The sequence below is a fragment of the Alosa sapidissima genome, chromosome 14 (assembly GCF_018492685.1).
Source record: "Alosa sapidissima isolate fAloSap1 chromosome 14, fAloSap1.pri, whole genome shotgun sequence".
NCBI lineage: Eukaryota > Metazoa > Chordata > Actinopteri > Clupeiformes > Clupeidae > Alosa > Alosa sapidissima.
The window spans coordinates 10,118,229-10,133,175 of record NC_055970.1 but is presented as its reverse complement, the minus strand read 5'-3'; the positions used below and the strand labels follow the sequence as shown (position 1 = coordinate 10,133,175).

The following is a 14,947-nucleotide window of genomic DNA, read 5'->3' as shown; positions in this document are numbered from 1 at the left end:
TTTCATCCTATAACTATTCAGCTGATGTAAAATATTTACAATACACATTTAAGACAGTAAGATTTTTGAAAACATCAGCCTTTGTCTTTGTGGACATGTACTTTTGTGTCACTCATCTGCAAATGCAGTAGCAGCTTATGTCACCACAAGCGGAAGTGATGCGTGTTGTTTTCCTGTGCCACCTATGAACTATTTCACTTTAATTGCATTTGATGGTGGACTACATTAGTGTCTGTTGCGTTGTAAATGGAAATGTTATACTACTTGTATCTACCATCTTCCTTACTTGTGAGTAGTACAATGGCATTCTTTGGGAGTTCTGCTCAATTTTAAAATAGGGAAATGATAGATCTGAATTTCATCACTGAGCTGAAACATATTAATGGTCATTTCAAAATGAAACTGAGCTTTACTAAATGAGAATAACTTATCTGTTTGCATAAATGACCTGTAATGTTTATTTTTGATTCTGTGTTTACTCTTATTTTTATGATTAATGAACTAAGAGTCCATTAGCTCTTAGATGTGGATTAATTAGTAAAACAACATTAGACAAATACACCTGATTAACACAGTGGTTCTGTCTATTTCTTGAAATGTATCAAATATTCCTTGAGCATGTTTAAGTAGGAGCCATTATCAATGTGGTTATGGATCATGTATGACAGTGATGAGACAGAAGAGAAGATCTGAAGCTGAATGTGAAACAGTTAACTTGTGAATGCATACTGAAATAGTTTTTACTTATACATGTATATCATATACATATGTATTTATTTCCTACATGTCTAGATCCTCAGAACACCAACGCTCAACGTAAGTGTTTGATTATGAATATATATCATGATGCACTAACATAAGGCATCCGTAACAAGATTTCTCTCGGGGTCCCCCTCTGTTTGAGAAGCGCAATATTAACTAAATAAGGATCTTTTGCAACAAAGTAGGAACTTAAAACCATAATCGCCTACAGAGTGCCGCTCAGACATTTGCAGAAGTGCCGTTCGTCATGTTACTATAAGAGGTAATATGCCATCAAAATGATTTTGGAAGCGTTATGTTAAGTGTACTGCAGAAACAGTAGAGAAAGATGCTCCTGTCAACAGAAGTGGTCTGGGCATTTCATAGGCTAAATGTTTCATTCACAGGACCAAGCAGTGCTTTCTTGTCTACCTCCTTCAGTTACTGTAGCCAGGCTGCACTGGGTCAAATGTGATTAATGAGATGTGAAATGTGATTAATCAGCGTTCATTTTTTTTAACGCGATATTCTTTCTGTAATTAATTAATTGCAATTAACGTGTTAATTTGACAGCCCTAATCACATGTTATCATCAGTAAGAAAAGAGGGATCACTGAGCGAAAACATGTTCGGATTGCTTAATTACTAATCCTGTCATTCTGAAACCTGCCTTAGAGATCAGATCATAAATAATCATTCATCACATATTTTGTCCCTGTGATTTTTAGGTTTTCCACGACCTTCTATGAAAGTAGTCCCTGCAGTCATCAGACAGTCTGACTCAGTTCATCTGACCTGTGCCTTATCTCAGTATCGTATCTCCCATTGTTTTTTTTGTATAAAGCCGGTGCATCTGCCAAAATGTGTCTCCAACCAGCACTCTGAATCATGCAACTTGGCACTGTCTGGAAATTATCTGTTCACATGGCCACATCAAAGTGGGATTGCAGAAATTGAACTATCGTGTCTCTATAATGCTGGAACACAATCAGAGATATCTCCCTATTCTGCCTCCTCTACGGTCATTGTTGTAGGTAAGAAAATGCACATGTTTAAGCTCATTTATAGACCCTTTCAAGAGAGTTCCATTATCAGCATCATAGTTGGCCCCACAAGACTTCCTTTTTAACATTCCATATGTTATCTTAATGCAGAGGAAGTAGATTGGGGCCCAAATAGAATGTTCAAGCATTGTTTTTGTTTTTATTGTTGAAAGGGTCTATAAAAAGGTCACGGGTTCATGTATCAGTCATAATATGACAGACATATACTGAATGGATATACAGTATGGACAATGCAAGAAGACAGTCAGATTTAGATTTGGATCCAGATTTCGATTTGTACTACAAGATCATTCGTAATCTGCCTTTCTTATCATCCCACAGGACCTCCACAGCTCCAGGTGTCTCCTCAGCTCATCAGTGAGACAGATACAGTTAATCTGACCTGTCAGACACCTCAGTCCCCTCTTGTGTCTCAGTGCTTCTTCTTAGTGGGGGGAAAGCCTCTCAATAACCCAAAGCCATCATGCCAGCTACAGAGCACAGGGAAGGATTTGATCCACTGGTCAGGTGTAAGGCCACCTGCACAAATGTCACTGAGTTGTTATTATACAGTTACAACTCCTCAACTGGCATCTGACCCATTTCAACCAGTCTCAATTACTGTAGGTAAGTGCACATGCATTTTGAATATTCCAAATCAAAGGTTTTATCTGATAAAGTTACGTTTCAACTTTCTTTGACTGTGTAGGCAGTTGTAGGCAGTATTGCATTAGTGATGTATGTAACTTGACTGTTAAATGAACAAAGGTAACAGACAGGACATTTCCCATCCCTTTTGGTAATAGCTAATAATATAGATTATGAAAGTGATCAATGCCATTATATGCCAGATGGCAGTATAGAACTCACTGGAGAAGATTTAATTAACTGCTGATGTGTGAGACCGCTTACAAATCCAATGGACTAGGCATGACTTACGTCAAATACACGTCTTTTGTCGTTACTGACAGGTACAACATGTAATCACAAATGTTGGCCAAGATGTAAAGGATCTCTATGGATATATAACTATGTCTGTTTTAGCCAGTAGATGTAAACCAACTTAAAAGTGTTTGTACAGGCAGTAGTAAGTTACAGCTTCGTAACATCAGTAGGCAAACTCAATGTTACATAGCTCACAGTTACATAGCTCTACAGCATTTAATGGTCTTTATTTTATTGAAGTAATACTCTGTTGCCTTCTTGTACATCTCGTCGTTGTGAAGAAGTACACATTTGCTCATATCACGGTCCATATGTTTTGTTATCTTCCGTTAAAACTAACTACGTTCTCATTAGTAATTAGGGTTGCCAACTTTCTGATATGAAAATAAGGAAGGGGGGGTTGGGGGGGTGTAGACTTCAGTACACTGGCATCCAGTTCAGTTACTGGGGGCGGGGTATTGATATAAGCTATGTGGTGTGTGTGTGTGTGCATTGCAAGACGTATATATATCAAACAGGGGCGCCTGCAGGAATTAATGCTATGGTACACACTTGTGTATGGAGATATGATTTGTAAGTGATTTGTCAGAATCAGAAGCCAATATTACATAATAAATGGAACCAGAATAGATATGCTATTTTAGGGGTTTGAAGTAATAGTTCCACTGCCCTCTTTGCGGCTTTGTTGTGGGTTTCAGTAATGACAGTCGGCCTGGATCATGATCAGGATGTAAGTATATTCCCGTATTTACATAAATATCAGTGTCATCATTGGCTTCCCATTATAAGTATATCTAACCCTCATTCCATTGTTCTCTCTGTCTCTAGTCTGTTTATCATGTGTACAGCTCTATCTCTGATGCCCCAAACTGCTCCAACCAGAAGGAGACTCCCTGCAGTCTAATACAGGAATATAGGCCTACTCATATTCAGTCTACACAGCAGGAAAATGACATTGACGTTGTGACATTGAATGACATTGTGTTGTGCAGATTGAATGACTTCAGCAGTGTCTACACCATGCTAACTGTTACAGTAGTGTAAAAACGGTGGATTGCATGTTTTGCATGCACATACCGTACCTGTAAAACTGAAACATAAAAGTCTATGCAGTTTTTGTAATGTTAACAATAGCCAGTATTTTGAAACCTGGTGTACTTTGATTGACTGCATGTACCTTCTAAAGTGAAAATAATCTGACAGAATAATTTCATTTTGAGTCAGATTTCCAGTGTTTTGGTAAAGTTAGTGTGTGCAGAGAAAGATGTGTTAGTATATATTTAACAAAATATGTTTTTGAAAAGAAAATTATCCATTTGGCCAATTGTATTTTGTGTGAGCCTGTGTAAAGAGTTTAGAAAAAGTATCTGAAGTATGGGTAAGCGCTTGTTAGCGATTGAAAAAAACTGTAATATGTCATACCTGTAGCTTTCACAACAATTATGTTATTTCTTTCATATCAATAAAGCATAATTAGATTTATTAAAATGCAAGTGATGCAGCTGATGCTATATCAATAGTATTGTTTACATTATGTAATTAATAATTGCAATGGGCATCATGTAATACTTTTACAGTTCAGCTGGGAAGTGAACCCACGTCTCCTGCGTAGGTAATGTGATCAGACTCAAATGCAGAGACCAACACAAAGAACTCAATAGGGTTTTACTTGACGGACAGAAGTATCCAACAGGGAACAGACAAAATCCAGTGATCAGTCAGAATCAGTTCACAAATACAAGGATAGTAGACAACAAACACCTAATCCAAAAAACAGGCCAGTAACAGGTCAGTAACAAGAGATCACGCAAGGGAAAACAAACTTTAAGAACAACTCACAGACAGGCTTGCTCGAATGCACAAGTGTCAACTCAAGACTGAGCAAAGAGCTCATGAAGACAGGAGGTTTAAATAGGCAACTTAACAAGGCTCAAGTGAAATTAAGAAGGACAGAGTGGGGTGGAAGATGATGCCAAGGTGTCATAACGTCTGACTGTTATTCCTTTTTTGGCCACGTGGAGTCCTCAGTGTCTTTGATTGATGTCTGTCACATGTTGATATCACATGTTTAGCTCTCCTTCTGATTATTGATATATTACACTTCGGATATCCCGAAGTCGGGAAAATTACTGTGCCCCCCACCTCCCCCCAGCATACTAAATCAATTGTATGCGCCATATTGCTATGTAGCATTCACCATTTGAAAGCTTGGACTCTTTTTCATATACAATCTGTATAGTGCTTTACATTGTCAGATTAATCTTACTATGTCTCAATTCAATTTAAGCAAAAATGCCCTTCTTCCCCTCCTCTGCCTTTGGTGCTTCCCTACTTTCTAGCTGCAGTGTATATCCCTGAGCAATAAGTAGATGCAGCATATCGAGTCTTGAAATATTCACAGGAATCCCTAGAAATTGAACATGCATGTTGTTTTATCCAATATTAGTTGTGCATATGTATAGTTCCATTTTATACACATCTATTGAACCAAGACAATGCAAAAATAGAGATTTTGTGTAATCATTCCATATTTGTGTAGTCATTCTATATCAGAACTCCTGACATACATTCCAACCAATCCAATAGTCTTCAAGAAACCTTAAAGCATTACCTTTCATTTGAGACCATGCTTCTAAACCAAGAGGGTGCCACACAGTAAGCCTTTTATTGTCAGTATGCATTTTGGGTAACCAAAAGTCCTATGGGGAGTTTTCATAGGGCATTTTACAAAACGCATGAGCATATCTTGGCAAATAATGGTCTAAAGCAGTGGTTCTCAACCTTTTTTGAGCAAACGCCCCCCTGACCTTACTTTGATCCTCTGAGGTCAAGGTCAAGCACTTGAATATAAGTCAAAGTATGTGGAAACAGCGCCATTGTTAGTAGGCGGTGTGCAATTTCGAGCAAAAACTCAAAATAGGGGGGTAAGTGTAACACATGTCAACCACGTCGCCAAAACTGCCTTCTTTAATCTCTGCAACTTTACACGCCTCGGCTCTTCACCGCAGCTGAAACACTCATCCATGCCCTTATCACTTCTGGACTACTGCAACAGCATTCTTTATGGACTACATATAACACAACTACCAATAAACTTCAATATGTCCAGAACTCAGCTGCCTGCTTCCTCACCTCCACGCGCCATCGTGACCACATCACCACTATCCTCCACAACCTCCACTGGCAAAAAAAACCCTTCTCCTCACCTACAATGCTCTCAATAGCCTTGCCCCTCCATACCTCTCCGACCTCCTCGTTCGCCACACTCCCACCCATCGCCTCAGGTCTGTTGATGTAAACACACTTGGTACCACCAGGACCAAGCTCCAGACGTCAGGTGACCGGCCCCTCTTAGCTGCTGCGCCATCCCTCTGGAAGGCCATCCCCGACCACATCAAGTCACTTAGGTCAAACAGAACTACCCAAGCCTTTTATTGGCCTGAATTTGCACTAGTATTTTTATTGACTGTCTATGCACAATTTTAACCACATTTTGCTGCTCTTATTTTTTCATTATTATATGTGCCCTCTTACTTACTTATTTACTTACTTTTTTGTTTACTTGAATGTTATGTTTGTCTGTGGACCTAAATTGGTAAAATATGTCTTGTCTTCACCGTGGGATAGTGAGAAACGTAATTTCGATCTCTTTGTATGTCTGGAACATGTGAAGAAATTGACAATAAAGCGGACTTTGACTTTGACTTTGACATCAAACACCCCACCGTCCTTCAAACAGGCCCTCAAAACCCACCTTTTCATACTGGCCTTTTCCTGTTAACCGACTTGCCCAGCTCTTCCCCTCTCATTGCCTACCTCTCTAGTTTTGTCTTCTGCTTGTGCCTTCTGTCCGTGTACCTGTATTTATGTATCTATGTGAAATCTGTAAAGCGTCTTTGAGTGTCTTGAAAAATACACAAATATATGTATACATATAAAGTATACAAATTAAATGTATGATTATTATTGCATTTGAAATACCCATTTACCCTACAACTTGTGATATATGAGTGACATTTTGGGTTGTTTAACTCATCATGGTCTGTCAGTGCATTAACAAGGGTTCATCTGTCTCATAGGGTCATCTTTCTGTGCCAGAGAGGCAAGTGAAATGTATTTAAAACTGCATTGTTGCTGTCGTTCATCGCCAGTTAGAATGAACCCTAGTGAATCTAACACTTTATGTTGTTTCTGGTATACGGTACATTGCAAACAGGGGGACATCATACAGAAAAATAATGAGATGATCCCTGTTAAGTTTGCATACCCTTAGTTAATACTGTGTGTTGCCTCCTTTGGCATCAGTGACAGCTTGCAGTGTTTTGTGATAGTTGTCGATGAGTACACTCATTTTCTGAGATGGTGGAGATGCCCATTCATCTTCAAATCCCCAGCTGGGATTGTTTTGCGGATGGGTTTGTTTTACATGAACTGCATGTTTTGAGATCTCCCCAAAGTGCCTTATGATATTGAAGTCTGTCTCACTCTAGAATCTTTTTTCTGCTGTGCAGGATGTGGTGGTTGTGGTAATCATTTCATTGAACGATGGCCGACTTCTAATTGTCATCACACTCTCTCTGTTGTCTTTTCCTGTTCTGCAAGTCTGCATCAGTAGAAATCATACAGATCACAATCTTCATTTACTGTATCTTCAAAGGAACCAAAGTGAACACCTGTAGAAAAGACCACTACTGACAATGCATTCAATAGATGTGTTGCTGTCTGACCATCAGCTTAATAGGTTTTTTTTGGTCACACATTCTCACAGCTACTTAATGAAGTACATGTTTTTTTGTTGTGAATTAGCTGTAAACTCATTTTTTACTTTATTTACCCATAGTCATATGCCAATATCTCTGTTTCTCAAAGACATTTGAACCCTTTACATATTTTAGGAAGTGATTATATATATATATTTTTTTTTTTTTTTTTTTTTTTACGTCAGCAGTGTCAGAAGTGACATGTCATGTCACATGTCAGAGAAAGGTCTAGTGTTCCTGTGTCCCACCCTTAAACTACTTCATTGTACTAGTAGTACATGGTGGACATTAGTATTTCTGTTGCTTCATAGATGTGGAACCGATGGAATTGTTTTACTTCGCCCTTTCTGTTGTGACTACTATGCTCCTTGCTTGTGAGTAATACAATGCCATTCTTTATAAGTTGTGTTCAGTTTATAATTAGCATAGCCTACGATACATTTGAATCTTTCATCACCGATCTGAATCTTATTGATCCCCATTACAATATGAAACTGAGCTTTGGTAAATTAAAATAACTAATCGGTTTGACCGTGTGAATGCTTTTGTTTGTGCTTATACTTTAATTTTAACGAGTTTGCTGGCTCTTAGATGTGGATTAATAGGTTGAACAAAATTAGAAAGGTACACCGGATTAACACAGAATGGCCATCTATTTCCTGACATGCATCAAATATTCCAATTTCTTGAACATGCTTACCAAAGGCCTCAGAGCAGCCTGATCCACAGCTTTGGGACAATAAAATGCCAGCAACATATCTCAAAGTTGGGACAGGGGTAGCCTATGTTTACCACTACGCTGCTTCACCTCTTCTTTTACATGTTACAACAGTCTGTGAATGTTTGGGAATTGAGGAGATCAATTACTGCAGTTTTGAGAATGAAATGTTGTCTCATTCTTGCTCAATATAGGATCACAGCCGCTTAAAGCAATGGTTCGGAGTAATTTCACCCTAGGGTCCTTTGCATGACCTCGAGCCAAAAACCCCCTCCAAAGCTTTTTCCCTTGGTCGAACATTGGTCTAGTTAGCGCTATCAGGATAATAGCTTCGAGCAGGCGCTAACGGAACCAACGGTGTATCTCATAAATTACCCCACTAATAATGCCCGGAATAGAAACAAACTTTTACAGTAGTACAAATATGTTCTGTAGTCATAAAAGAAGTTTGTTACGATTCCGGGCATTATATTCCGGACACACATTGTAGAATCTGGACTCTTCTGCTATGAAGCCGTACAGTACTTTTGTATTATGTGCAGAATGCAATTTGTTTGTTTTATTTATTTTCCTAAAATATTCATGCTCCTCAAAGCTGTCTTTGATGGAAGCATGTTGTTTGAAACAGTTGTTCTTAACTTGTCCTGCTTTGGGAAGCACAGTTTCCCACATTCATTTGTCACGACCCATATATTTTTTTTAGTGATCAAGCCAACAGATATGGTGAGCTACATGGTAAGACATGTGACGTGCCTGTAGGCCTACTTGTTTGGAACATGCTGGTGTTTGGCATTATATTTGTGAAGTCTTCAACTCCTGATGTCACCTTTCAAAGTACTCGACAGGTTTGTCTTTGACAGGGTTGCTTTGTTTCCATGTGGCATTTTCCCTCATGTGCCAGCAATTCAGTGAACACCGCACACTGGGGTTTCTGTCCCATTTTGTCTCAATTTAAGTGAAACCATATCCTACTTCATATATTCAGGGTCATAGCCTACTTGTGTTTACTGCTAAAATGATGTGTAATATGACCGGCCACATAAACATTTTTTTTTTTTTTAACCACAAGCTACGCGACCCACCCAGAATGGTTCCGCAATCCACTTTTGGCTCCCGACACAGCAGTTAAGAAAAAACCTGTTTACATCATTCAGCATTAATTGTGCCTTCCCGGATGTGCAAGTTACCCACGTCATAGTAAGGGCATGTAATAGTGCCTATCATAGATGCTCACTTTTGAACAGTGTGCTAATAACAAGTAGGATGCTCTCTCTTTACAGTAGCCTGAAGGATGCAGAGTCCATGATTTCCAAAAGGAATTCCACATTTTTCCACTTTTCCTCTGTCCACCATGAACTAGCTTGGGCCCAGATAAGACGGAGACATTTCTGGATCATGTCTTTATATGGTTTCTTTGTTGCATTGTAGAGTTTTAACCTGCATGTATGGGGCATCAAACTGTGTTCATAGAAAATATATATGGCAAGTTTTATACAATAATTTTCTCTACAGTAGCAGGTTTTGAAATCCAGTGCCATTTCAGTCCCCAAAGTACTGGATTTTGGATTCTCTGAATATTTGAATGATATTAAGTATTATCTAGATGATGAAATCCCAAAAAAACGTATAAAGTTTGCCCACAGAAGATTTCACCGAGAGATGAACACCCCGGCAAGAGACTCTGCTTCTCTGGGATGCTCTTTTTAATATCCAATAGTATGCCAGTTAGCCTGATTAGCTATGAAATATTCCTGCTTTTGTTTGCATTACCTTTTCACAACTTTCCCAGCTTTTTGTTGCCCCAGCACCAACTTTTTTGAGATCAAATTCAAAATGAGCTTATATTTTCCATTAAATTGTCAAATTTGCTGGTTTCAACATCTGATATGTCTATGTCCTTTTTGCAACTTAATGTGAGTTTACGAGATTTGCAGATTATTACATTCTGACTTTCACATATAAGATTTATACACGCAGAAACATTTATACTGATCTGCATTTGGCTGTCACCAAATTATACTCTGTCTGTGTGTCACCAAAGTATTCTGTCTGTCTTATGAAACCAGTACACACAAGTTTATATTGATTCACACTTGATGTTCAAGCAGTTATGTTCTTGTCTAGCATGCATTGTTGAACATTGAGAAACAAAAGGGCAGAACATGTAAGACTTGATGTTTACAAAGAGTTACAGGAGTAGGAGGTGGAGAGGACTTGGGAAATGTAACTTGCAGTTTTACAAGGAGTTGCAGAAGTAGAGCATGGAGAAAACTTGGGAAATGTGTTTTATTTTCTTGTGTAGCAAGTGGCAAGACCATGCAGCGGTCATACTATGTTATGCGGTACATCTAACTGTCCACATTCTTAAATTCTAGTCAGTACACCAAAGCTCAAGGTCAGTGTACAATTATTAATATATAGCATGTGCTTAACAGTATTGCTAGTTTACTGATTAGACAGAGATCCGGTTATGCACAGTATATTGTTTAGGTATTTACGATATTTAGGTATTTAAGATAATTAGCGGGGCATGGCAAAGGCTCCATGTCAGTCGCCACAGTTTCATTATTAATACAATAAGAAAGATGGTTGGCTCTTAGGTCTGGATTAGAATGCAGAGATGTGTATCTGAAGCTGAATATGAAACTAGCTTTTACTATTCCACAATCGTTCATCACACTCTAACTGCTTCTCTTATATATCTTTTCGTTACACTTTACTTGAAGGTATCTACATAAGAGTGACATGACACTGTCATGAACATGTCATAAACATTATAAACAAGTCGTAAACGTTTATGACATAACATTTCTGTCACTTGCCTCTGTCAAGTGTCATTCTGTTTTTGTCATGATAAGTTAGGGTTAGCGTTATGACAGTGTCATGTCACTCTTATGTAGAAACCTAAAGTAAAGTGTTACCTCTCTTTTTTATGTTGATTTCTAGGTCCTACTAAGCACACCCAAGCTCAAGGTCAGTTTGCATACACTAATAGCATGCGATTACCAATCTTTGTCACTGAAGTTTGCCTTTGTTGAGATCAGATAATAAACAACTATTAATCACATATTTTGTGCCTATGCATTTAGGTATTCCACCACCTGAAGTGAAAGTGGTCCCTGCTTACATCCGACAGTCTGACTCTGTCAATCTGACTTGTGAGACATCTCTGTCTCCTTTGTCTTATTGTTATTTCTGCACAACACTTCAAAACTGTGACTGGAAGGGCTCTGATTCATGCAGATTGGCACTCTCAGGAAATGACTTGATTGCATGGTCAGGTCAAAGTGGGATGGCAAAAATTGAATTGATGTGTCACTATTATTTCAATAAACAAGCATCAGGGTATTCTCCCCCTACTTCAGTCACCATTGTAGGTAAGAAAATGTGAACGCTTAATGCTCATGCAACACAAGGCCATGAATATGCTCAAGTAGAGAGATTAACATGGATGCCCACAATAGAGTCAGATCTGGTTCAGATTAGTTGCTGCAACAAGGTCTTGTGTTGCATTGTAATCTGCCTTTCTTATCATCCCACAGGACCTCCACAACTCCAGGTGTCTCCTCAGCTCATCAGTGAGACAGATACAGTTCATCTGATCTGTCTGACACCTCAGTCCCCTCTTGTGTCTCAGTGCTTCTTCTTAGTGGGGGGAAAGCCTCTCGGTAATCCAATGCCATCATGCCAGCTACAGAGCACAGGGAAGGATTTGAGCCACTGGGCTGGTGTGAGGCCACCTGCACAAATGTCACTGAGTTGTTATTATACAGTTACAACTCCTCAACTGTCATCTGACCCATCTCAACCAGTCTCAATTACTGTAGGTAAGGACACATGTATTTTGAATATTGCAAATCAAAAATTGTATCCGATAAAGTTACTTTTAAAAACTTTCTTTGACTGTGTGTAGGCAGTATTGCATTAGTGATTCTCCTCCATCTACCCATGTCCTTGATTGCCTAGCCTTTCTGCCCCCCCACCCCCATCCCCAACACACACACTTACATCATCACTGTCATCACTTCACATACATACAGCACTCCTCTACATACTTGCTGCACACTGCCCCCCCCCCAAGCCCAAGCCTTTGCATGGAATCATTGCCTCAATATCAACAAATCAGGATGTAGGCTATGAATCTGATTGAATTCAGTATTGGCCATCCCCAAAATGCACCAGAATACAGAAAATCACAAACAAATTAAAAAAATTCTGGGGGGGGGGACCCCCAAACCCCCCCTCCCACATATACGACAATAAGTGGACGGCCCTTAATACATCTGGGCCTGGCCCTGGGCTCGGTAGGCCTGTTCAATAATACATCCTTGGCAGAAGGTAGCATCGGAACTCATGTGCCATGTCCTTTGTCTTTCGGACTACTATGCTGCTGACTTTAAAAGGCTTTTGTTGTCAGCGTGTAGGCTTCTACAGGTTATATTTGGCTGCAAGGCTCGTGAGGGGGACTCCAAGTTTATTCCTCATTCTGTACGTTGCTTTGGATAAAAGCATCTGCTAAATGAATAAATGATGTAATGAAGCAGTATAACTCACGGCTTTTACACACAGTTGCCTTCCGTCAACGCATGCCAGTGGGTGTTCCCGACGGTAGCTATGCAAATGACTTGAAGTATAACCGTAATTTGATTGGTTGGTGCCGTCCGTCGATTGGCTTCATTGGCCGGTGCCGTCTGTCGGTGCAGCAACAGCTGAACTTCTCAACGCGAGCGACGGGAGAAACGCAATGCAACGGACCCACAATTCAGTTCGGCAACGGATGACATAAGCCCATCTAAAGTGAATGGGAATGCGTCTCCAGCACTGCAACGCAAGCAGCTGTGTGTAGAGGCCGTCAGTCATCAGTCCTAACTAGGGTTGCAAAATTCCGGGAATTTTCAAAGTTGGAAACTTTCCATGGGAATTAACGGGAATATATGGGAATTAACAGGAATAAACGGGAATAAACTGGGAATTTTTAATATGGAAAGTTAGTCTAACAGGGAACTTAAATGTAGTGGACAAAACCCCATCTAGAGCATAATATTAGTATACAACCTGATTTAATGCAATTTCAGTCGAATTTGTACCCTGCACATCAGTCAGTCACATGCACACAGCAATCAGCATAGGCTAAACATAAAGGAAACCTATGGGGCGTTCATGAGCATGGGAAAAAAAAGGTTCCAACCAATCGGATTTTGTTGTTGAGTGTTGTGGTGTATCTTGGGCAGTTCAGTGTTGCTAGTTTAGCATGCTAGTAAACAATAGGCAGAGAATGGGATTCCCACTAGCATGCTAGTTAACTTTGTATGCTAAGCTAAGCGAAAATACAAACATTCAAATCAAATTGCTTTTACGAAACAAAATGTTTGTTTATATATGAAACAGTTTGTATGAATTACCCAAAATTCACAGTTAATTACCATAAATTCCAATTAATTCCCATAATTACCTTTAATTCCATTAAAGTTTCCAATTTGGAATATTTCCAAAATTCCCCAGCTTAACTTCCCATGGTAAGTTTCCGGAAAGTTTCCGGAAATTTTCCGCCCCTTTGCAACCCTAGTCCTCACCAGCTAGAGGTCATACAGAAAATGTCATCCTCTGGTCAGGTGTACAGGTGTCCACTTCTACAGGATGTCCCTTAGCCATATGCCGTCAGTTTTGTTGGTAAGTTAAAGCACTGCAAATATTGTACAAAGGCAGTCCGAAGGTTTTGTGTGTGTTTTTCTTGTGTGACAATTGCATGTAAATAATGTAAGTAAACTAATGTAAATTATATTTTCACATGAAATTTAATGTAATACATTTTCTTTCTCTAAAGACTCTGGAAGAAGCTGGACTACAGTGATAGTAATCGTTGCAGTGATCATGTTTGTGGGAGGCCTGGTTGCCTCCTTTCTTTGCATGAAAACCAGTGAGTTTCTCTTATCAGGAGGCCATAGCATAGCTGGGTGTAGCTCCCATTGATTCACTTTGGTGGTGGTCCCCCCTTCAGTGCAAAGTGCTTTAGATGTCTTGATCAAGCGTTACATAAATACAAAGTGTGGTTTTTGTTCATAGTTGTATAATTTGCATACATGATCATATGTAAGCTGACTGACCACAAAAGGAAGTTACCCCATCTTGATTCTGTTCAGCTGGATTATGTTTGCTCTTCTGTTGCTCCAATGGAAGAGAGGGCAATCAATTGAGCAGTGATAATCAATACAATTTCATTAATCATTGTAACAATGTCTTTCTCTGCTGTACAGGAAGATGTGCATTCAAAAGGTATGTCAAAACAGTGCAAGTATGCCAAACACATATACAGTAGAGACACACATGCAAAAGTGCAACATGCAAACACCACCTCCCACACCCTGCAGTCCCCCCTTACACAGACTCTAGTCACTGGTGTGAACATATCGTGTGACTTTATTTCCACACAGACATGTACTCATATGTGATGTCTTCTGTTTGTTTCTTCATCTCTTTGTCTGTCTCAACAGACCACGGGTAGATGATCCACATGTTAGTCGTAAGTGTGTGTGTGTTAACGTATCATATAATAAATAACAATAAACGTGTGAATGTACAAGGTGTACTGGGTATATACTCACATATTCTTTACATTGGACAGATGGTAATCTAAGTATGGGATCTAGGAGCACTACCACTGCTGTAAGTACAAGAGAAAAACATATTCACCTACTGTATTTTATCAAATTCTGTGACACATTGTGTGATTCTAAACTAGA

General features: G+C 39.3%; 1 protein-coding gene across 4 annotated transcripts in view; it reads left to right on the top strand.

The window, feature by feature from the left end:
- The first annotated feature begins 716 nt into the window (after positions 1-716).
- LOC121681579 overlaps positions 717-14,947 on the top strand; it is a 31,384-nt gene continuing 17,153 nt past the window's right edge. Inside the window, exons 1-8 of one of the 4 annotated variants that reach the window (XM_042061385.1) lie at positions 7,735-7,863; positions 11,154-11,180; positions 11,297-11,584; positions 11,750-12,034; positions 14,032-14,124; positions 14,462-14,480; positions 14,699-14,727; positions 14,830-14,870. In XM_042061385.1, coding sequence (XP_041917319.1) covers positions 7,812-7,863; positions 11,154-11,180; positions 11,297-11,584; positions 11,750-12,034; positions 14,032-14,124; positions 14,462-14,480; positions 14,699-14,727; positions 14,830-14,870 — 834 coding nt within the window. In that variant the 5' untranslated portion in view covers positions 7,735-7,811. Of the gene's footprint in view, positions 817-1,469; positions 1,776-7,734; positions 7,864-11,153; positions 11,181-11,296; positions 11,585-11,749; positions 12,035-14,031; positions 14,125-14,461; positions 14,481-14,698; positions 14,728-14,829; positions 14,871-14,947 lie in introns of those variants that run through there. The other 3 variants (XM_042061386.1, XM_042061387.1, XM_042061388.1) reach the window with 3 other exon arrangements.